Here is a 25,136-nt window from a genome sequence, read left to right as displayed (position 1 = left end):
CGGAGCGGGAGGGGAGGACCGAGCCGGCCTGGAGGATAGGGGACATAGAGAGTCAAAGGATGCAGAAAGGGAGGAGAGGAGGGTTGAGGAGGCAGAATCAGGAGATAGGTTGGAGAAGGTTTGGGCAGAGGGAAGAGATGATAGGATGGAAGAGGAGAGAGTAGCGGGGGAGAGAGAGCGAAGGTTGGGACGGCGCGATACCATCCGAGTAGGGGCAGTGTGGGAAGTGTTGGACGAGAGCGAGAGGGAAAAGGATACAAGGTAGTGGTCGGAGACTTGGAGGGGAGTTGCAATGAGGTTAGTGGAAGAACAGCATCTAGTAAAGATGAGGTCAAGCGTATTGCCTGCCTTGTGAGTAGGGGGGGAAGGTGAGAGGGTGAGGTCAAAAGAGGAGAGGAGTGGAAAGAAGGAGGCAGAGAGGAATGAGTCAAAGGTAGACATGGGGAGGTTAAAGTCACCCAGAACTGTGAGAGGTGAGCCGTCCTCAGGAAAGGAGCTTATCAAGGCATCAAGCTCATTGATGAACTCTCCAAGGGAACCTGGAGGGCGATAAATGATAAGGATGTTAAGCTTGAAAGGGCTGGTAACTGTGACAGCATGGAATTCAAAGGAGGCGATAGACAGATGGGTAAGGGGAGAAAGAGAGAATGACCACTTGGGAGAGATGAGGATCCCGGTGCCACCACCCCGCTGACCAGAAGCTCTCGGGGTGTGCGAGAACACGTGGGCAGACGAAGAGAGAGCAGTAGGAGTAGCAGTGTTATCTGTGGTGAGCCATGTTTCCGTCAGTGCCAAGAAGTCGAGGGACTGGAGGGAGGCATAGGCTGAGATGAGCTCTGCCTTGTTGGCCGCGGATCGGCAGTTCCAGAGGCTACCGGAGACCTGGAACTCCACGTGGGTCGTGCGGGCTGGGACCACCAGGTTAGGGTGGGCGCGGCCACGCGGTGTGAGGCGTTTGTATGGTCTGTGCAGAGAGGAGAGAACAGGGATAGACAGACACATATTTGACAGGCTACAGAAGAGGCTACGCTAAAGCAAAGGAGATTAGAATGACAAGTGGGCTACACGTCTCGAATGTTCAGAAAGTTAAGCTTACGTAGCAAAAAATCAATAAAATTACAAATCTTATTGACTAAAATGATATAGTACTGCTGGCTGGTGAAGTAGCCTGGCTAGCAGTAGCTGCGTTGTTGAAAGTGAAGCTGGCTAGGTGACCTCGACAGTTTCTCTAAATTTCTCTAAACTACACAATTATCATGGATACAAGGACAGCAAAGACAACTAGCTAACACTACGCTAATCAAGTCGTTCCGTTGTAATGTAAGTTTCTACAGTGCTGCTATTCGGTAGAAGTTGGCTAGCTAGCAGTGTTAGCTAGCAGTGTTGGCTAGGTAGGAGGACAGCAGCGCGGCAGGCGAAACTAGCTGGCTAGCTAACCGATAATTACTCAAAGTTACACAATTATCTTAGATACAAAGCTAGCAAAGAAAACTATGTAGCTAGCTAACACTACACAAAACAAGTCGTTCCGTTGTATTGTAATCGTTTCTACAATGCTCTTCGGTGGCAAGCTGGCTAGCTAGCAGTGATGGCTACGTTGCGTTAATTTCGAACGAAAATAGCTCGCTAGCGAACCTCAATAACGACGCAATTATGTTTGATAAAAGACGGCTATGTAGCTAGCTAAGATCAAACAAATCAAACCGTTGTACTGTAATGAAAATGAAAATCAGACCGTTGTACTATAATGAAATGTAATGAAAAGTTATACTACTATTCGGTAGACGGTGGACGTTTGCTAGCTGCTGGGCAGATAGCAGTGGACAACGAGACGACGAAATACGATAATTACGCAGTTATCTTTGATACACAGACGGCTATGTAGCTAGTTAAGAAGAAATTGCTAAGGTTGGACAAATTAAATCGTTGTACTATAATGAAATGTAATGAAAAGTTATAAAAGTTATACTACCTGCAGAGCGAATGCAGAGCGAATGCAAATGCGACCGCTCGCCCCAAACCGGATGTCAAAGTGTATATATGGAATATGCATATATGGAATATGCTTCTGCAATCTTCTCAAGCTACCAAAAATAAATAAATGGCCCAGTTGCAAATCCTTCCTGCAAGACAAACTTTGGTCAAGGGCTTCTAACATTGATTACTTTGTGTATTGTGGCCTGGAAGAAAAAGCAGCAAATAGTTTCACTGCAGTTGTTATTCAGAATGCAAGGTGGGTGGATGGATAGGGAGAAGTGAAGTCTGCATACACATCCTCTAATCGAAACTGACATTAGTTGAAAGAGAGAAAGACTATAAATAGAAATACGAGCCTTTGGTCATTGATATGGTCGAATCCGGAAATTTCCAAAACAAAACGTTTATTCTTTCAGTAAAATACGGAACCGTTCTGTATTTTATCTAACGGATGGCATCCCTAAGTCTAAATATTGCTGTTATATTGTACAACCTTCAATGTTATGTCATAATTATGTACAATTCTGGCAAATTAATTACGGTCTTTGTTAGGAATAAAAGGACTTCACACATTTTGCAACGAGCCAGACGGCCCAAACTGCTGCATATACCCTGACTGCTTGCACGGAACGCAAAGAGAAGTGACACAATTTCCCTAATTATAAGACATTCATGTTAGCAGGCAATATTAACTAAATATGCAGGTTAAAAAATATATACTTGTGTATTTATTTTAAGAAAGGCATTGATGTTTATGGTTAGGTTTGGTGCAACGACAGTGCTAAATCATCATCCGTTTGGCGAAGTAGGCTGTGATTCGATGAGAAATTAACAGGCACCGCATTGAATATATGCAACGCAGGACATGCTAGATAAACTAGTAATATCAATCGTGTGTAGTTAACTAGTGATTATGTTAAGATTGATTGTTTTTTATAAGATACGTTTAATGCTAGCTAGCAACTTACCTTGGCTTCTTGCTGCCCTCGCGTAACAGGTAGTCAGCCTGCCATGCAGGCTCCTCGTGGAGTGCAATGTAAGGCAGGTGGTTAGAGCGTTGGACTAGTCAATCAATCAATCAATTTTATTTTATATAGCCCTTCGTACATCAGATAATATCTCGAAGTGCTGTACAGAAACCCAGCCTAAAACCCCAAACAGCTAGAATGCAGATGTAGAAGCACGGTGGCTAGGAAAAACTCCCTAGAAAGGCCAAAACCTAGGAAGAAACCTAGAGAGGAACCAGGCTATGAGGGGTGGCCAGTCCTCTTCTGGCTGTGCCGGGTGGAGATTATAACAGAACTATGCCAAGATGTTCAAAAATGTTCATAAGTGACAAGCATGGTCAAATAATAATCATTAATAATTTTCAGTTGGCTTTTCATAGCTGATCATTAAGAGTTGAAAAACAACAGGTCTGGGACAGGTGGCGGTTCCATAACCGCAGGCAGAATAGCTGAAACTGGAATAGCAGCAAGGCCAGGCGGACTGGGGACAGCAAGGAGTCACCACGGGCGGCAGTCCCGACGCATGGTCCTAGGGCCCAGGTCCTCCGAGAGAAAGAAAGAGAGAAGGAGAAAATTAGAGAGAGCCAAGATTTTCAAAATGTTCATAAATGACAAGCATGGTCAAATAATAATCAGGAATAAATCTCAGTTGGCTTTTCATAGCCGATCATTAAGAGTTGAAAACAGCAGGTCTGGGACAGGTAGGGGTTCCATAACCGCAGGCAGAAGAGTTGAAACTGGAATAGCAGCAAGGCCAGGCGGACTGGGGGCAGCAAGGAGTCACCACGGCCGGTAGTCCCGACGTATGGTCCTAGGGCTCAGGTCCTCCGAGAGAAAGAGAGAAGGAGAAAATTAGGGAGAGCCAAGATTTTCAAAATGTTCATAAATGACAAGCATGGTCAAATAATAATCAGGAATAAATCTCAGTTGGCTTTTCATAGCCGATCATTAAGAGTTGAAAACAGCAGGTCTGGGACAGGTAGGGGTTTCGTAACCGCAGGCAGAAACAGTTGAAACTGGAATAGCAGCAAGGCCGGGCGGACTGGGGACAGCAAGGTGTCAGCATGCCCGGTAGTCCTGACGTATGGTCCTAGGGCTCAGGTTCTCAGAGAGAAAGAGAGAACGAGAGAATTAGAGAGAGCATACTTAAATTCACACAGGACACTGGATAAGACAGGAGAAGTACTCCAGGTATAACCAACTGACCCTAGCCCCCCGACACATAAACTACTGCAGCATAAATACTGGAGGCTGAGACAGGAGCGGTCAGGAGACACTGTGGCCCCATCCGAAGAAACCCCCGGACAGGGCCAAACAGGAAGGATATAACCCCACCCACTCTGCCAAAGCACAGCCCCCACACCACTAGAGGGATATCCTCAACCACCAACTTACAATCCTGAGACAAGGCCGAGTATAGCCCACAAAGGTCTCCACCACAGCACAACCAAGGGGGGGCGCCAACCCAGACAGGAAGTTCACGTCAGTAACTCAACCCACTCAAGTGACGCACCCCTCCTAGGGACGGCATGAAAGAGCACCAGCAAGCCAGTGACTCAGCCCCAGTAACAGGGTTAGAGGCAGAGAATCCCAGTGGAGAGAGGGGAACCGGCCCTGGAGAGACAGCAAGGGCGGTTCGTTGCTCCAGAGCCTTTCCGTTCACCTTCACACTCCTGGGCCAGACTACACTCAATCATATGACCTACTGAAGAGATAAGTCTTCAGTAAAGACTTAAAGGTTGAGACCGAGTCTGCGTCTCTCACATGGGTAGGGAGACTGTTCCATAAAAATGGAGATCTATAGGAGAAAGCCCTGCCTCCAGCTGTTTGCTTAGAAATTTTAGGGACAATTAGGAGGCCTGCGTCTTGTGACCGTAGCGTACGTGTAGGTATGTACGGCAGGACCAACTCGGAAAGATAGGTAGGAGCAAGCCCATGTAACGCTTTATAGGTTAACAGTAAAACCTTGAAATCAGCCCTTGCCTTAACAGGAAGCCAGTGTAGGGAAGCTAGCACTGGAGTAATATGATCAAATTTCTTGGTTCTAGTCAGGATTCTAGCAGCCGTATTTAGCACTAACTGAAGTTTATTTAGTGCTTTATCCGGGTAGCCGGAAAGTAGAGCATTGCAGTAGTCTAACCTAGAAGTAACAAATGCATGGATTAATTTTTCTGCATCATTTTTGGACAGAAAATTTCTGATTTTTGCAATGTTACGTAGATGGAAAAAAGCTGTCCTTGAAACAGTCTTGATATGTTCGTCAAAAGAGAGATCAGGGTCAAGAGTAACGCCGAGGTCCTTCACAGTTTTATTTGAGACGACTTTACAACCATCAAGATGAATTGTCAGATTTAACAGAAGATCTCTTTGTTTCTTGGGACCTAGAACAAGCATCTCTGTTTTGTCCGAGTTTAAAAGTAGAAAGTTTTCAACCATCCACTTCCTTATGTCTGAAACACAGGCTTCTAGCGAGGGCAATTTTGGGGCTTCACCATGTTTCATTGAAATGTACAGCTGTGTGTCATCCGCATAGCAGTGAAAGTTAACATTATGTTTTCGAATAACATCCCCAAGAGGTAAAATATATAGTGAAAACAATAGTGGTCCTAAAATGGAACCTTGAGGAACACCGAAATGTACAGTTGATTTGTCAGAGGACAGACCATTCACAGAGACAAACTGATATCTTTCCGACTAGTAACCGGAAGGTTGCAAAAACGAATCCACAAGCTGACGAGGTAAAAATCTGTTGTTCTGCCCCTGAACAAGGCAGTTAACCCACCGTTCCTAGGCCTTCATTGAAAATAAGAATGTGTTCTTAACTGACTTGCCTAGTTAAATAAAGGTGTAAAAAATATATATAAAAATCGGCCAAATCGGTGTCCTGAAAAATACCGATTTCCGATTGTTATGAAAACTTGAAATCGGGCCTGATTAATCGGCCATTCCGATTAATTGGTCGACCTCTACTTAGGACCATGCCTCAGGACTACCTGGCCTGATGACTCCTTGCTGTCCCCAGTCAACCCGGTTGTGCTGCTGCTCCAGTTTTAACTGTTCTGCCTGCGGCTATGGAACACTGACCTGTTCACCGGACGTGCTGCCTTGTCCCAGACCTGCTGTTTTCAACTCTCTACAGACAGCAGGAGCGGTAGAGATACTCTGAATGATCGGCTATGAAAAGCCAACTGACATTTACTCCTGAGGTGCTGGCCAGTTGCACCCTCTACAACCACTGTGATTATTATTATTTGACCCTGCTGGTCATCTATGAACATTTGAACATCTTGGCCATGTTTTGTTGTAGTCTCCACCCGGCACAGCCAGAAGAGGACTGGCCACCCCTCATAGCCTGGTTCCTCCCTAAGTTTCTTCCTAGGTTCCGGCCTTTCTAGGGAGTTTTTCCTAGTCACAGTGATTCTACACCTGCATTGCTTTCTGTTTGGGGTTTTAGGCTGGGTTTCTGTACAACACTTTGTGACATCAGCTGATGTAAGGAGGGCTTTATAAATACGATTGATTGATTGATTAATCCCTAATCTATGGATATCACATGACTGGTCAGGGGCACAGCCATAGGTGGGCCTGGGAGGGCATAGGACCCCCCACTGTTGAACCAGGCCCAGCCAATCAGAATGGGTTTTTCCCCACAAAAGGGCTTTAATACTGACAGAAATACTCCTCATGAAACTGAGCTGTCCGGGTGGCCGCGGTGGTTGGTCTCAGACGATCCCGCAGGTGAAGAAAACAGATGTGGAGGTCCTGGGCTGGCGTGGTTATACGTGGTCTGCGGTTGTAAGGCCGGTGGGACGTACTGCCAAATTCTCTAAAAGGACGGAGGCGGCTTGGTAGAGAAATTAACATTAAATTCTCTGGCAACAGCTCTGGTGGACATTACTGCAGTCAGCATGCCAATTCCATGCTCCCTCAACTTGAGACATCTGTGGCATTGTGTTGTGTGGCAAAACTGCATATTTTAGAGTGGCCTTTTATTGTCCCCAGCACAATGTGCATCTGTGGAATTATCATGCTGTTTAATCAGCTTCTGATGGATTATCTTGGTAAAGGAGAAATGCTCACTAACAGGGATGTGTGTGCAAAATTTGTGCACAAAATTTGAGAGAAAAAGCTTTTTGTGCATATGGAAAATTTCTGCAGACTTTTATTTCAGCTCATAAAACATGGGACCAACACTTTTTTATATATATATTTTAGGGGGAGGATCAGCTTTAATATTGATGATAGATTGTTGCTGCCATCAATGTAATTGTCTGCATCATTTCCAATCCCCCATATATTTTTGGGGTAAATATATATATATATATATATATATATATATACATACATATACATATAAACTCAGCAAAAAAAGAAACGTCCCTTTTTCAGGACCCTGTCTTTCAAAGATAATTCGTAAAAATCCAAATAACTTCACATATCTTCATTGTATCTTCATTGTAAAGGATTTAAACACTGTTTTCCATGCTTGTTCAATGAACCATAAACAATTAATGAACATGCACCTGTGGAGCGGTCGTTAAGACACAAACAGCTTACAGACGGTAGGCAATTAAGGTCACAGTTATGAAAACTTAGGAGACTAAAGATGCCTTTACTGACTCTGAAAAACAGATGCCCAGGGTCCCTGCTCATCTGCGTGAACGTGCCTTAGGCATGCTGCAAGGAGGCACGAGGACTGCAGATGTGGCCAGGGCAATAAATTGCAATGTCTGTACTGTGAGACGCCTAAGACAGCGCTACAGGGAGACAGGACGGACAGCTGATCGTCCTCGCAGTGGCAGACCACGTATAACAACACCTGCACAGGATCGGTACATCCGAACATCACACCTGCGGGACAGGTACAGGATGGCAACAACAACTGCCCGAGTTACACCAGGAACGCACAATCCCTCCATCAGTGTTCAGACGGTCCGCAATGGGCTGAGAGAGGCTGGACTGAGGGCTTGTAGGCCTGTTGTATGGCAGGTCCTCACCAGACATCACCGTCAACAACGTCGCCTATGGGCACAAACCCACCGTCACTGGACCAGACAGGACTGGCAAAAAGTGCTCATCACTGACGAGTCACGGTTTTGTCTCACTGGGGATGATGGTCGGATTCGCGTTTATTGTCGAAGGAATGAGTGTTACACCGAGGCCTGTACTCTGGAGCGGGATCGATTTGGAGGTGGAGGGTCCGACATGGTCTGGGGCGGTGTGTCACAGCATCATCGGATTGAGCTTGTTGTCATTACAGGCAATCTCAATGCTGTGTGTTGCAGGGAAGAAATCTTCCTCCCTCATGTGGTACCCTTCCTGCAGGCTCATCCTGACATGACCCTCCAGTATGACAATGCCACCAGACATACTGCTCGTTCCGTGCGTGACTTCCTGCAAGACAGGAATGTCAGTTTTCTGCCATGGCCAGCGACGAGCCCGGATCTCAATCCCATTGAGCATGTCTGGGACCTGTTGGATCGGGTGAGGGCTAGGGTGAGGGTGAGGGCTAGGGCCCCCCAGAAATGTCCGGGAACCTGCCGGTGCCTTGGTGAATGAGTGGGGTAACATCTCACAGCAAGAACTGGCAAATCTGGTGCATTTTATGAGGAGGAGATGCACTGCAGTACTTAATGCAGTACTTAATGACAGTTACCTTTTACTTATTTTGACCCCCCCCTTTGTTCAGGGACACATAATTTTATTTCTGTTAGTCACATGTCTGTAGAACTTGTTCAGTTTATGTCTCAGTTGTTGAATCTTATGTTCATACAAATATTTACACATGTTAAGTTTGCTGATATTTAACGCAGTTGACAGTGAGAGGACATTTCTTGTTTTGCTGGGTTTACATATATAGAAACATACATAATACATACATAAATACATATACACCCTTTTTTATATATACCCATTAAAATCAAATAAACCTTTATTATTCCCCACAAACCCTACCACCCCTCCCCCAATTGGAGTAAACTAATGAACAATAACACTTGGGCTTCTACCTTCAGTTTATACATATTATACGCACTTTACAGACACAATCCGTTTTACAATAGTGATATTTTGTTTGTTTTTAGTCCTTCCTCTATTTCTATTTGTAACTGTGCTATTTCACAACATTTCTGAACCTATATACATTTTACAGACCCCGTATGTTTTACATTGGTTCTTGTTGTTATTAGTCCCCACCCTTCAGCTCCATTCAACCCCACCCGTCTATCGCTTAACAGCATCCATTTTGGATTTCTATTTGCCGTATATTTTTTTGTGCTGTGATTTGATGCTTCACAAAAGTCCTAAACCTTTCTATTCTCATAGCTTCTACAGATTGTAAATTTAAAGATAAACATTTTTTCTAAAATAATGATTATATTATTGATCGATTTGAGTATGACTTTTCAAATCACCCAGTATTGCTATCTGCAGCGTTAGTTCTAGGTAAATGTTGCAATTCTTCAGCCATTCCTGGACCTGTGACCAAAAACGGGCTACATATGGACAGTACCAAAATAAATGATCAAATGACTCTGCCTCCTCACAGCAAAATCTGCAGTGCTGGGAAGATTGTATCCCCCATATATATAACATTCTATTGGTTGCAAGAATTTTGTATAATAATTTAAATAAAAAAAATTGAAGTTTTGAATCCGGCGTCATTTTGCGTGTCAATTCATAAACCATGTGGCATGGAATCGGTACATCGAAAATCTCTTCCCAACTATTTTGCAATGTTTTGGTCCTTAAATGAAATTAGTATATATTTTTATTTATCACAATTTTCTTTAACAATTTTTGGTCTTTAATGTAGGGCCGACAGACAAGTTCTTTACTTTTTCCCCCTTCCACTTGCCTCTTCCATTTTTGTGGTAATGCTGCAATTAGTTGGTTGTAATTTTGGGTAGAGCAGACATTTTCATTTGTCTGTGTTAGCTGCACGTGTGACATAACTCCACCAGTCCTATTTATGATATAATTTACAAAAATGATACATTTAATTTTTTTTTGTTTGAAAAATACATTTAAAAAAATAAATCAATTCGTATATTTGAGTTTAACCACAATATTTGCTGTATTATTTGTTCTGTCTTTTGAGGTGGATTAAACTGAAATTGCAACCAACTTTCTAAGGCTTGTTTAAAAAAATCTATATTTTGGAAATTATTTTGTTTTCAAATAACCGAAAGTGAGCAGTTGTAATCTGAATATAGGGAAAAGGGCCATTCTTGAACATGGGGCGATTCATTCTTACTAATTTACTAGAGAACCATTTCTGATTTAAGTATAACTTTTGTATGACTGATGCCTTTAGTGAAAGGTCTAATGCTTTAATATTTAATATTTTCTTCCCTCCGAATTCATACTCGTTATATAAGTAGACCTTTTTAATTTTGTCTGGCTTGTCATTCCAAATAAAATTGAATATTTTTTTGTTCATTTAAAAAGCGTGACACTAGGTGTAGGCAAAACATAAGCAAATAGGTAAACTGTGATATGACTAAAGAGTTAATCAGGGTGGTTTTTCCACAAATAGACAGGTATTTTCCTTTCCATGGTAGCAAGATCTGAACTATTTTTGCTAACTTTCGATGAAAATGTATTGGAGTGAGATCATTTCTTTCTTTCGGGATATGTATACCGAGTATGTCCACATCCCCGTCACACCATTTTATTGGTAAACTACACGGTAAAAATGAAATGAAAATGTATTGGAGTGAGATCATTTCTTTCTTTCGGGATATGTATACCGAGTATGTCCACATCCCCGTCACACCATTTTATTGGTAAACTACACGGTAAAAGTAGCATTTTTCAGTGATCCAAAACTTATCATAATTTGGTTTTAATCCATAGAGGTTAGCAAAAGTATCTAGATTCTTTATTAGGTTGTGGAGGGATGCTAATTGTGGTTTTAAAAGAAAACATGAATCATCAGCGTACAATGACACCTTTGTTTTTAAGCCACGGATTTCTAATCCCTTAATATTATTGTTGGATCTAATTTTAACAGCTAACATTTCGATGGCAATAATCAAATCATATCAAATTTATTTATATAGCCCTTCGTACATCAGCTGATATCGCAAAGTGCTGTACAGAAACCCAGCCTAAAACCCCTAAAAGCAAGCAATGCAGGTGTAGAAGCACGGTGGCTAGGAAAAACTCCCTAGAAAGGCCAAAACCTAGGAAGAAACCTAAAGAGGAACCAGGCTATGAGGGGTGGCCAGTCCTCTTCTGGCTGTGCCGGGTGGAGATTATAACAGAACATGGCCAAGATGTTGAAATGTTCATAGATGACCAGCATGGTCAAATAATAATAATCACAGTAGTTGTCGAGGGTGCAGCAAGCCAGCACCTCAGGAGTAAATGTCAGTTGGCTTTTCATAGCCGATCATTAAGAGTATCTCTACCGCTCCTGCGGTCTCTAGAGAGTTGAAAACAGCAGGTCTGGGACAGGTAGCATGTCCGGTGAACAGGTCAGGGTTCCATAGCCGCAGGCAGAACAGTTGAAACTGGAGCAACAACACGGCCAGGTGGACTGGGGACAGCAAGGAGTCATCATGCCAGGTCGTCCTGAGGCATGGTCCTAGGGCTCAGGTCCTCCGAAAGAAAGAGAGAAAGAGAGAATTAGAGAGAGCATACTTAAATTCACAACGGACACCGGATAAGACAGGAGAAGTACTCCAGATATAACAAACTGACCCTAGCCCCCGGATACATAAACTACTGCAGCATAAATACTGGAGGATGAGACAGGAGGGGTCAGGAGACACTGTGGCCCCATCCGATGATACCCCCGGACAGGGCCAAACAGGAAGGATATAACCCCACCCACTTTGCCAAAGCACAGCCCCCACACCACTAGAGGGAAAAACTTCAACCACCAACTTACCACCCTGAGACAAGGCCGAGTATAGCCCACAAAGATTTCCGCCACGGCACAACCCAAGGGGGGGCGCCAACCCAGACAGGAAGATCACGTCAGTGACTCAACCCACTCATGTGACAAACCCATCCTAGGGATGGCATAAAAGATCACCAGTAAGCCAGTGACTCAGCCCCTGTAATAGGGTTAGAGGCAGAGAATCCCAGTGGAGAGAGGGGAACCGGCCAGGCAGAGACAGCAAGGGCGGTTCGTTGCTCCAGAGCCTTTCCGTTCACCTTCACACTCCTGGGCCAGACTACACTCAATCATATTACCTACTGAAGAGATGAGTCTTCAGTAAAGACTTAAAGGTTGAGACCGAGTCTGCGTCTCTCACATGGGTAGGCAGACCATTCCATAAAAATAGATATCTATAGGAGAAAGCCCTGCCTCCAGCTGTTTGCTTAGAAATTCTAGGGACAATTAGGAGGCCTGCGTCTTGTGACCGTAGCGTACGTGTAGGTATGTATGGCAGGACCAACTCGGAAAGATAGGTAGGAGCAAGCCCATGTAATGCTTTGTAGGTTAGCAGTAAAACCAATAATAAATAGATATGCCGATAGTGGACAACCTTGTTTTACTCCATTTAAGTCATTTAGCAGACGCTCTTATCCAGAGCGACTTACAACTTGGAAAGTTCATACATATTCATCCTGGTCCCCCCGTGGGAATTGAACCCACAACCCTGGCGTTGCAAGCGTCATGCTCTACCAACTGAGCCACACGGGACTCCTCTTGACTGTTTGAAACTGTCTGAGATGTGGCCATTATTTACTATTTTACACCTAGGTTTATCATATAACTTTAATCCAAAATTGAAATATTCTAGGCATTTATATATAAACTCCAGTCGTACTTTATCAAAAGCGTTTTCAAAATCAGCTATGAAAACCACGCCTGGTTTCCCCGATATTTCATAGTATTCTATTGTTTCCAGTACTTGTCTTATATTATCTCCAATGTAGTATCCATGTAAAAAACCTGTCTGTTTAGGATGGATAACATCTGACAATACCTTTTTAATTCTATGCGCCAAGCGTTTAGCTAGAATTTTTGCATCATAACACTGAAGTGTAAGAGGCCTCCAATTGTTTAAATGGACTGGATCTTTAAATATACACTTGGATTCTGTTTCAGTAATAATGAAATCAGACCTTCTTGTTGCATTTATATAGGAGTGGTTAAAACATGCTAATAAAGGTCCTCTGAGTATATCAAAAAACTGTTTTGTATACTTCCACTGGTATGCCATCCAGCCCTGGAGTTTTCCTATACTTAAAGGCTTTAATTGCATCAAGACGTTCCTCCTCTGTAATTTGGCCTTCACATGAGTCTTTCTGTACAGATGTTAATTTTACATTATTAATAGGAAAGAAATCCATACAATTAGCTTCGGTTAGTGGAGATGGAGGAGACTGAAACAAAAACATATTCTTAACCTGTCTAGGATCAGCGTGGCGCTAGCGGCACACCCCCCCCCCCCCCCCCCCCCACTGAAAAACCAGTGCCGCGAAATTCAAAAAAAGTTTTTTTTTTTAAATATTTAATTTTCACACATTAAAGTCCAATACAGCTAATGAAAGACACAGATCTTGTGAATCCAGTCAACATGTCCGATTTTTAAAATGTTTTACAGGGAAGACACAATATGTAAAGATGTACATCTATTACCTAAAAACACATTAGCATAATCCACCATCTTTTATTTGTCCACCAACACCAGTAGCCATCACCAATTCGGCTAAACTAAGATATTTATAGCCCCTAACCAACAAAAAAACTCATCAGATGACAGTCTGATAACATATTTATGGTATGGGATAGGTTTTGTTAGAAAAAAGTGCATATTTCAGGTAGATGGCATAGGTTACAATTGCACCCACCGTCACAAATGGAATAGAAAAACTACTTAGAGCAACGTGTTTACCTACTTACTAATCATCAAACATTTCGTAAAAATACACAGCATACACGAATCGAAAGACACAGATCCTGTGAATACAGACAATATTTCAGATTTTCTAAGTGTCTTACAGCGAAAACACAATAAATCGTTATATTAGCATAGCACATAGCACATAGCAGCCCAGCATTGATTCTAGCCAAAGTGAGCGATAAAAGTCAACATCGCCAAAAGATATTAATTTTTTCACTAACCTTCTCAGAATTCTTCCGATGACACTCCTGTAACATCATATTACACAATCCATATAGAGTTTGATCGAGAATGTTTATATTTAGCCACCAAAATCATGGTTAGACAATGTGAAATGTAGCTCAGCTGGTCACAAAATGTCCTTGCGCCACTTAGACAGTGATCTACTCTTATACATAAGTACTCATAAACGTGACTAAAAAATATAGGGTGGACAGGGATTGATAGACAATTTAATTCTTAATACAATTGCGGAATTACATTTTTTAATTTATCCTTACTTTTCAATACAGTTTGCGCCAAGCGAAGCTACGTCAAAAAACATGGCGTCCTAAGCCACTAAAATGTTTCGACAGAAACACGATTTATCATAATAAAAATGTCCTACCTTGAGCTGTTCTTCCATCAGTATCTTGGGCAAAGGATCCTTTCTTGGGAGTAATCGTCTTTTGGTGGAAAGCTGTCCTCTTGCCATGTGGAAATGCCAACTGCGTTCGGGATGAACTGAAAAGCGTGCCCGGCTATTCACATCGTTTCAAAAATAAATGTCCCAAAATCGCACTAAACGGATATAAATTGCTATAAAACGCTTTAAATTAACTACCTTATGATGTTTTTAACTCCTATAACGAGTGAAAAGATGACCGGAGAAATATAACAGGCTAAACTAACGCTTGGAACAGGAGCGGGTCGGAGTCCTCCACGCGCGTTACGCACCAAGAAAAGACTTGCTAGCCTCAGGGTTTTTTCATTTGTAGTGCCTGTGAACGCGCAATCGACCCCATTGGAATCGTCATCACGTAAAGGCATCCAGGGGAAGACGTAAGAAGTGTCCGTATAGTCATAGCAATAACAGTGCCCTTTTAACTGACTTCAGAACAGTGGCCAACATTTCTCAAATCTGACTCCATGTCAGGGAAATTGCTGTAGAATGGGCTCTGTTCCACTTAGAGACAAAATTTCAACTCCTATAGAAACTATAGACTGTTTTCTATCCAATAATAATAATAATATGCATATTGTACGATCAAGGATTTTGTGGGAAGCCGTTTCAAAAATTACACAATTAGCATAAATAGTCTCAACAGCGCCCCCATCCTCAACAGGTTTTAAAGTACTTTACTTCCTCTTTCAAAATATCATTCTGTGAATCTTGTGTGACTCCCATCATTTGTAACAAGTTTCAATACATTTTTTGGTAGCATTTCTATGTTGAAGACTGAAAATAATTTGGTGCATTTCCCCCCCCCATATTTCATGGGACCAACACTTTACATGTTGTGTTTTATATTTTTGCTCAGTTAAAACTCTAGGGGTTCCTCAAATGTAGTGTAAAAGTAAATGGAATTAATGTTCTGAATTAGGCTTCTGCAGATCACTTGGCTTGTCTGGCCTCATGGAAACTGAGTTATCATTATCTATTATGCAAAATGTGTGTTCATCTAATGCTCAAACTAAGGGCTGGGCACAGACATGCGACGCCTAAACTGTTGACAGGAGCACACTGATAGAGGAGGCCCCAGCAGCCACAAGATTTTATTTTTGTTTCCCCCTCACTCACATCTGTAAGATGGTGTGTGCTTTTGAGCTTGGCTTTCCCTTACTGTAGCTAAGTCACAACAGTGTCTGTGTCTGGTTAGCTCTGCTATGTATTTTTACTGTTGGAACAACCTTCCAACCACTTCAATGTCACACAAAGGTGCTAAATAACGGACAGTGGGGAAAAAACGTATGTGAGTATGAGCGGCGCCTCTCTCACCTCTTGTGCTCTCAGACGCTGAGGCTTTTCACTCATGATGAGTGTTGGAGATGTCTCTCACTTAGGCTGCTGCATCTGCTGCTCAGGGCCAGTGCACTAGTAGGATGAAAGACATGCAGCAGCCTTTGAGGCAGACAGTTGACACCTCATAACAGAGGGAGCTTTTAACATGACTTTCGCGGCTTGTTTGTTTTCTATTCCCCTGGATGTTTTTGGTCAGACGCTGAAGCTTGACTGAAGTGATCTAGGTACAGCATTCAGATTCACATGACATGATGGTAGTTTAAGGCCTAAATGTTCTTTAAGTGGGTTAGTAGCCTAATGACTGTATTGTTAACAGCCACAACACATGTAACTGTTGTATGGCATGCAATCCTGAAACATGATTGAGGTGCTATGACATATTAGTCATTTCTGGTCCCAGGAACATGGTGCTTTAGTTTGGGCAGGCAGAATAGTCATCATTATTATCCGTAGTCTAGTCTTGAGGTTTATTTCAAGTTTAATAAACTCTGTCACTCACTGCTCAATCACCTTTTCAGATAGACTATTTTATATTAAACCCTCAAGCGAGCGCTTACCAGTTGGCCACTCTGCATGTGCATAAACCCCCGTTTGTGATTTGTTCCTGTAAAATTCCTGTGCTGCTCAGAGGCTAGTTTTAGAACCTTTAGAAATGCCATGTGTGAGCTCATTGCTCTATGGAATTTCCACAAGGCAAAGAATAACATTGGCATTATTATCTAGCCTACTATTCACTGTCTTTGTTGGTTTATAACACGAGGAAGGGAAACAATGCAGCCTGCTAGTTATCGTGCTATCCTTTCTGATGGTTTGTCTTTAACCTCTCTCTGAGCTTCGTGCTCTCTGTCTCTCTCGTGCTCTCCCCTTCTTTCTTTCTCTTTTCCCTCTTCTTGCCTTGTGTACCTGGGACTGTTTACTCTTCACAACCACACTGACACGCATCCTCATTCCAAGAATCCTCAAACACTGTGGCTTTGTCTCACCGCAGTGCCTTCCTCTATGTGAGGGAAAACATTCCAAGCATGTCTGTTTATCTGTTGGAAGTTGTCTAATCAGAGAGTTAGGGAGAAAGAGAGGATAGATTTGTAGGACAAGGAGGAGAGAGAGAAAGCGGATTTGGCCTTCTTTGCTTGGCCCAAGCGTGCCAATGCCTCCTCTTCTCACAGACCTCCGTATCTCTAATTGAGGCTGGGAGAGCTACGATTACAGCGCCTCATTAAGTGTGCCTTTTCAAAATGGCTGCTTGTACGTATTGTAATCGAGAACATGCAGTGAAAATGTATTATGGGTAGGCTATACCAGTGGCGGGCCCAGCTAGGTAGAACTTTACACAGGGATACGTTGCTGCCTTTTGTGTTAGATTCAGCATTTATCCTCATCTTTGATGTAGTCAAATTAAAACCTGTCTGTGTGCTAGCGGCTCTGCTGAGGTTAATTAAGCAGACTAATTACCATATGAGCTGTGTGGCAGGGACTGAAGGTTTGAATGTGAAATCTCCTCCTTTCACAGCAAATATTAACATTGATACCCTAAGGGGCTGCCAAACTATCACCTGCATTGGAAAAAAGCACCACAAACTATAAGATCATTAAGATAATGTTAGCAGTAGTAGTGTCTGTAAATTTTGATATGTTAGACATGAGACTCTTTGAACACATTCTATATTGTGATGCCCTCGCCTAGCACATCACCTTCCTCATTAATTCATCGCCCTAAATAGAAACCAAAGCTCACTACTGTGTAGAATCAGTCATGTGATTCAGTCATGTCCCAGCGACCCAGAGGTCATGATCAAATCAAATGTATTTATAAAGCCCTTTTTACATCCGCACATGTCAAAGTGCTTTTACAGAAACTCAGCCTAAATCCCCAAATAGCAAGCAATACAGATGTTGAGGCACAGTGGCTAGGGAAAAACTCCCTAGAAAGGCAGGAAGCTAGGAAGAAACCTAGAGAAGAAGCAGGCTTTGAGGGGTGGCCAGTCCTCTTCTGGTTGTGCCGGGTGGAGATTATAAATGGCTGTTAAGGCCAGATTTTTCTTCCAGATGATGAAAGGAAAGGCCAGGGATCATCAACTAGATTCAGCGGCAGGCCAATTATTATAATTTTTTCTATTGGGTGGATGGTCAGGGTGTCGGAACGTAATTACAAATCATTTGTAGAAACCGCAGAAGCCCAAACAGATACAATATTTATCTAAAACATAATCATTTCAAACCTCACTTGGAGCTGATTTGCTGGTGTTTTACAGTCTTGAAATGAATGAATGAAAGTGCAAAAAAATATATATATATATTATAGATTTTGCTCAGAACTTGAGGGGCCAATTTGGGCCACGGGCCGCCAGTTGGGGAACCCTGAGCTAGGCTATATGAAAGTCACGCCAGTCTCCGCAAAGAGCAATGTAAGCATCACACAGACAACATTAATCTTAGTCATGTTGTTTCTCCATGGTAGAGCCACTTCAATCAGTGGTTGAAGATCCTGGGAATAGTGTTTGTTTGATTATTTGATTGACCCTGGTGATTTACATCATTTAAAAGCTGACTGTAATCATCATTGCATTTCTGCTGGTCGCTAGGGAACGGCCCATGACCCGCCATCCCTGATTGTATGCCGACAGAGCAGTACAGAGGATGAAGAGGTGAAAATATGCTTCCAGAATGTAGCCAACACCAACCCTATAATGTTTTACATGGTGTATAATCGGTCAGATCAGGAAAACCTTTTACTTATTAATTTTATTGAACCTTTATTTAACTAGGCAAGTCAGTTAAGAACAAATTCTTATTTACAATGACGGCTTATACAAACTCATCTTATAGTTTTGTTTGGGGCTGGGTTGAGGTCTACGAGATCTACATGGCTTAATGTATATGACAGTCAAATGGAAACTTCTCTTCCCCTGAAGACATACGGTCTGTAGGGATATTTCTAGTGTTCCATGGTGGTCAGTGAGTCATGGCTGAAATGAATTGTCTGGTTAGCCACTAATCTGGTATTTGGGCCTATTTCAGTGTCTATAACAGCCACATAACCAAATGCATGTTTGTGCCAACCACATGTGGTGTTGACCTCTGTCTGAATGGTCTCCCTGCTGCAGGTTGGGTGACCAGTTCTACAAAGAGGCCATTGAGCAGTGCCGCAGCTACAATGCCCGCCTGTGTGCCGAGCGCAGCGTGCGCCTGCCCTTCCTGGACTCCCAGACCGGTGTGGCACAGAACAACTGCTACATCTGGATGGAGCGCCACCATCGCAGCCCTGGTGGGTAGAGAAGCACTACTCTGTTGGTTGGGAGTTATGATGGCTGGCTCTGTGGTTTACTAAAGGGCAATTCCACGCCAACAGTGTTGCTGAGACTCAGATTTTTCACTTTGAAATGTATGTCAAATAAAAACAATGATTGCGGTTTGTGCTGTCATTCTCTTACCAAACTTTGCATCTGCACTGTTCTTCAAGTAAATGTGTTTTTGTTAAATGTTCAGTTGAAATTGTTCAAAGTAGTCATTTTGCATACTACAGTTGTATGGTTTGTTTAACTTTGCAATCATTGGTTTTTGTTTGACATATATTTTTTAAAGTGGAAAATCGGAGTCTCGGCATCACTCTTTTAGCATGGAATAGCCTTAAAACTATCATTCAGTTGACGTTTAGTGGGTAATGTCATCTGTCTAAATATATCCCTCTGGCCACTACAGCTACAAACATGTCTAATATAATGATATCCAATAGTGTTCATGTTACCTCCAGGGAGAACTATTCATATACAGTGCATTCGGAAAGTATTCAGACCCCTTTACTTTTTCCACATTGTTATGTTACAGCCTTATTCTGAAATAGATTAAATCGTTTTTTTTCATTCATCAATCTACACACAATAACCCATAATGACAAAGCAAAAACAGGTTTGTAGAAATGTTTTCAAATGTTTAAAAAAATTCAAAAATGAAATATCACTTTTACATAAGTATGCAGACCCTTTACTCAGTTGAAGCACCTTTGGTAGTGATTACAGCCTCAAATCTTCTTGGGTATGACGCTACAAGCTTGGCACACCTGTATTTAGGGAGTTTCTCCCATTCTTCTCTGCATATTCTTTCAAGCTCTGTCAGATTTGATGGTGAGCGTTGCTGCACAACTGTTTTCAGGTCTCTCCAGATATGTTGGATTGGGTTCAAATCCGGGCTCTGGCTGGGCCACTCAAGGACATGCAGAGACTTGTCCCGAAGCCACTCCTGCATTGTCTAGGATGTGTGCTTATGGTTGTTGTCGTGTTGGAAGGTGAACCTCCACCCCAGTCTGAGGTCCTGAGCGCTCTGGAGAAGGTTTTCATCAAGGATCTCTCTGTACTTTGCTCTGTTCATCTTTCCATTGATCCTGACTAGTCTCCCAGTCCCTGCCGCTGAAAAACGTCCCCACAGCATAATGCTGCCACCACCATGCTTCACCGTAGGGATTGTGCCAGGTTTCCTCCAGACGTGACTCTTGGCATTCAGGCCAAAGAGTTCAATCTTGGTTTTATTGGACCAGAGAATCTTGTTTCTCATGGTCTGAGAGTCCTTTAGGTGCCTTTTGGCAAACTCCAAGATGGCTGTCATGTGCCTTTTACTGAGGGGTGTCTTCCGTCTGGCCTCTCTACCATAAAGGCCTGCCTGATTGGTGGAGTGCTGCAGAGATGGTTGTCCTTCTGGAAGCTTCTCCCATCTCCACAGAGGAAGTCTTGGGCTCTGTCAGTGTGACCATCAGGTTATTGGTCACCTCTCTGACCAAGGCCCTTCTCCCCTGATTGCTCAGTTTGGCTGGGAGGCCAGCTCTTGGAAGAGTATTGGTGGTTCCAAACTGCTTCCATTTAAGAATGATGGAGCCCACTGTGTTCTTGGGGACCTTCAATGCCGCAGATATGTTTTGGTACCCTTCCCCAGATCTGTTCCTCGACACAATCCTGTCTCGGAGTTCTAAAGACAATTCCTTCAACCTCATGGCTTGGTTTTTGCTCTGACATGCACTGTCAACTCTTAGACCTTATATAGACAGGTGCCTTTCCAAATCATATCCAATCAGATTAATTTACGACAGATGGACTCCAAGTTGTAGAAACATCTCAAGGACGATCAATGGAAACAGGATGCACCTTAGCTCAATTTCGTGTCTCATAGCAAATGGTCTGAATACTTACAGTACCAGTCAAAAGTTTGGACACACCTACTCATTCAAAGATTTTTCTTCATTTTGTACTATTTTCTACATCGTAGAATAATAGTGAAGACAACAAAACTATCAAATAACACATATGGAATCATGTTGTAACCAAAGAAGTGTAAAACAAATCAAAATAGATTTTAGATTCTTCAAAGTAGCCACCTTTGCCTTGATGACAGCTTTGCACACTTGGCATTCTCTCAACCAGCTTCACCTGGAATGCAATCTCAATTGGGTTGAGGTCGGGTGATTGTGGAGGCCAGGTCATCTGATGCAGCACAACATGACTCTCCTTGGTCAAATATCCTTTACACAGCCTGGAGGTGTGTTGGGTCATTTTCTTGTTGAAAAACAGATAGTCCCACTAAGCTCAAACCAGATAGGATGCCGTATTGCTGCAGAATGCTGTGGTAGCCATGTTGGTTAAGTGTGTCTTGAAATCTAAATAAATCACAGACAGTGTCACCAGCAAAGCATCCCCACACCATCACACCACCTCCTCCATGCTTCAAGGTCGGAACCACACATGCAGAGATCATCCGTTCACCTACTCTGCGTCTCAAAAACACACGGCGGTTGGAACCAAAAATCTCGAGTTGGACTCATTAGACCAAAGGACAGATTTCCACCGGTCTAATGTCCATTGCTCGTGTTTCTTGATCCAAGCAATACTCTTCTTATTATTGGTGTCCATTTAGTAGTAGTTTGCTTGCAGCAATTTGACCATGAAGGCCAGAATTCACGCAGTCTCCTCTGAACAGTTGATGTTGAGATGTGTCTGTTACTTGAACTATGTGAAGCATTTATTTGGGCTACAATTTCTGGGGCTGGTGACTCTAATGAACTTATCCTCTCCAGCAGAGGTAACTCTGGGTATTCCTTTCCTGTGGCGGTCCTCATGAGTCAGTTTCATCATAGTGCTTAATGGTTTTTGCGACTGCATTTGAAGAGACTTTGAAAGTTCTTGAAATGTTCCGGATTGATTGACCTTCATGTCTTAAAGTAATGGTGGACGACTGCCGTTTCTCTTTGCTTATTTGAGCTGTTCTTGCCATAATATAGACTTGGTGTTTTACCAGATAGGGCCATCTTCTGTATACCACCCGTAACTTGTCACAACACAACTGATCAAACGCATTAAGAAGGAAATAAATTCTACTAATTGATTTTTAACAAGACACACCTGTTAATTGAAATGCATTCCAGGTGACTACCTCATGAAGCTGGTTGAGAGAATGCCAAGAGTGTGCAAAGCTGTCAAGGCAAAGGGTGGCTACTTTGCAGAATCTCAAATATAAAATATATATTTGATTTGTTTAACGCATTTTTTTGGTTGCTACATGATTCCATGTCTTATTTCATAGTGTTGATGTCTAAACTATTATTCTTCAATGTAGAAAATAATAAAAAATAAAGGAAAACCCTTGAATGAGTTGGTGTATTAGTAGGTGTGTCCAAACTTTTGACTAGTACTGTTTATACAAAAGTATGTGGACAACCCTTAAAATGAGTGGATTCGGCTATTTCAGCCACAACCGTTGCTGACAGGTGTATAAAATCGAGCACACAGCCATGCAATCTCCATAGACAAACATTGGCAGTAGAGTGACCTTACTGAAGAGCTCAGTTACTTCACCGTCATAGGATGCCACCTTTCCAACAAGTCAGTTTGTCAAATTTCTGCCCTACTAGATCTGCCCCGGTCAACTGTAAGTGCTGTTACTGTAAAATGGAAAACGTCTAGCAGCAACAACGGCTCAGCTGCGAAGTGGTAGGCCACACAAGCTCACAGAACGGGTCTGCCGAGTGTTAAAGCGCGTAAAAATCATCTGTCCTTGTTTGCAACACTCACTACCGAGTTCCTAACTGCTTCTAGAAGCAACGTCAGCAAAATAACAGTTCGTCGGGAGCTTCATGAAAGGGGTTTCCATGGTCGAGCAGCCGCACACATACCTAACATCACCATGCGCAATGCTGGAGTGGTGTAAACCTCACCACCATTGGACTCTGGAGCAGTGGAAACACGTTCTCTGGAGTGATGAATCACACTTCACCATCTGGCAGTCCGACGGACGAATCTGAGTTTGGTGGTTGCCAGAAGAACGCTACCTGCACCAATGCATAGTGCCAACTGTAAAGTTTGGTGGAAGAGGAATAATGGTCTGGGGCTGTTTTTCATGGTTCAGGCTAGACCCCTTAGTTCCAGTGAAGGGAAATGTTAACACTACAGCATACAATGACATTCTAGACGACTCTGTGCTTCCAACTTTGTGGCAACAGTTTGGGGAAGGCCCTTTCCTTTTTCAGCAGGACAATGCCCCGTGCACAAAGCGAGGTCCATACTGACATGGTTTGTCAAGATTTGTGTGAAAGAACTTGACTGCTCTGCACAGAGCCATGACCTCAACCCCATCGAACACCTTTGGGATGAATTGGAACTGCGACTACGAGCCAGGCCTAATCGCCCAACATCAGTGCCCGACCTCACTAATGCGCGTGGCTGAATGGATGCAAATCCCCGCAGCAATGTTTCAAGATCTAGTGGAAAGCCTTCCCAGAAGAGCAGAGGCTGTTATAGCAGCAAAGGGAGGAACCACCTCCATATTAATACCCATGATTTTGGAATGAGATGTTATACAAGAAGTTCTATGTCCATATACTTTTGATCATGTAGTGTATATCAGCTGCATAGCCTCATCTCCTCTAATCTGCATCGGAGGCGCTCAAATGTTTCAGAGATATCAGTTTGGGAGGCTACTGTGTGCATTTCATCATAATACTCGCAGTCAAACAACAAATAATACTGCACACCTCTGGTTCTTTTCCTGTGTTTGGTCCGGACTGCGTGTTCACCTGCAGCAAACCATGCTACGAATGGAATCAGACAGAGACCACCTTTTCTGAGTGAACCACAGTGCGGTGCGCTCTCGAGTGCATATAGTGTTCACACCAGTCCAAACGAACCGAACTAAGGGGGGAAACGCACTAGAGTTCGTAAAAAAACGCTCCAAACCAATTTGGTGTGAAAGCCCCCTTAATGTGTGTGAGTGGGAGTGAAGAAATGAACAGCAAAAAATGTGTGACGCACCGATATTACATTTTTGGCCAATACCGATATCAATATTTTCCTTGCCAAAAAAAAACAATACCGATAACCGTTAACCGTTAACCGATATTTACAAAACAAAATGCGGCCTTTTAAGCATTCTAATACAGTTAAATAGTTAACAAACAGGCACTGCATATTAGTGCAAGTAGCGTAACAGCAGCTTTGTTTTTGTCTTTTGAATTTAAAAAAATGTGTCAGTACTTTGCCCCTTGATAACCAGCGCAATTCTGTGTGTTGTAAAAGCGTTACATGGTTGAGAGTTCAGGTGCCTTGCTTTAACAAAGTCAACCATTTTCATTGTAATGTCCAAAATGTCTTTCAAGCTGTCAGGCATTCCGTTGGCAGCAAGAGCTTCTCGTGGATGCTGCAGTGTACCCAAGTGGCGTCGGGAGCAACTGCTTGCACGCGCGTTACCACTCCACTATGTCTCCCTGTCATGGCTTTTGTGCCATCAGTACAGATACCAACACATCTTGACCACCAAAGTCCATTTGATGTCACAAAGCTGTCCAGTACTTAAAAAATATCCTCTCCAATTGTCCTGGTTTCCAGTGGTTTGCAGAAGAGGATGTCTTCCTTAATTGACCCCCCCCCCCATAAACGTAACGGACATATACCAGGAGCTGTGCCAGGCCCGCCACGTCTGTTGACTCATCCAGCTGTAATGCACAGAATTCACTGGCTTGTATGCGAAGCAGTGATTGTTTCAAAACATCTTCTGCCATGTCACTGATGTCATCTGTTGCTTTTATACATGTCTTACTACTCGAAAGCCATCTTAATTCTACAAAAACTCCTGTGGCTTATTTTTCAAATTGGCATGTTTTGTTTCTAAATGTCTGTGCAAGAGTGAAGGTTTTATCGAGTTGTGAGATAGTACTTTTGCACATATAACACACTGGCTGAGGAAAGGCACTACTCCGAATATAAGTGAACCCCAAATCAATGTAGTTTTCATCATATTTGCGCCTCTTCG

The 25,136-nt window shown here is 42.8% G+C and overlaps 1 protein-coding gene across 1 annotated transcript in view; it reads left to right on the top strand.

Moving 5' to 3' along the window:
- Positions 1 to 25,136, top strand: part of LOC129811646 (zinc finger protein DPF3-like) — a 55,329-nt gene that overhangs the window by 7,305 nt on the left and 22,888 nt on the right. The window contains exon 2 of the mRNA XM_055863112.1: positions 18,956 to 19,116. Within this exon, the coding sequence (XP_055719087.1) occupies positions 18,956 to 19,116 (161 nt within the window). The remainder of the gene's footprint in view (positions 1 to 18,955; positions 19,117 to 25,136) is intronic.

The sequence above is a fragment of the Salvelinus fontinalis genome, chromosome 15 (assembly GCF_029448725.1).
Source record: "Salvelinus fontinalis isolate EN_2023a chromosome 15, ASM2944872v1, whole genome shotgun sequence".
NCBI classification, from domain to species: domain Eukaryota; kingdom Metazoa; phylum Chordata; class Actinopteri; order Salmoniformes; family Salmonidae; genus Salvelinus; species Salvelinus fontinalis.
The sequence above is the reverse complement of the archived record's forward strand: the minus strand, read 5'-3'. Positions and strand labels throughout refer to the sequence as shown.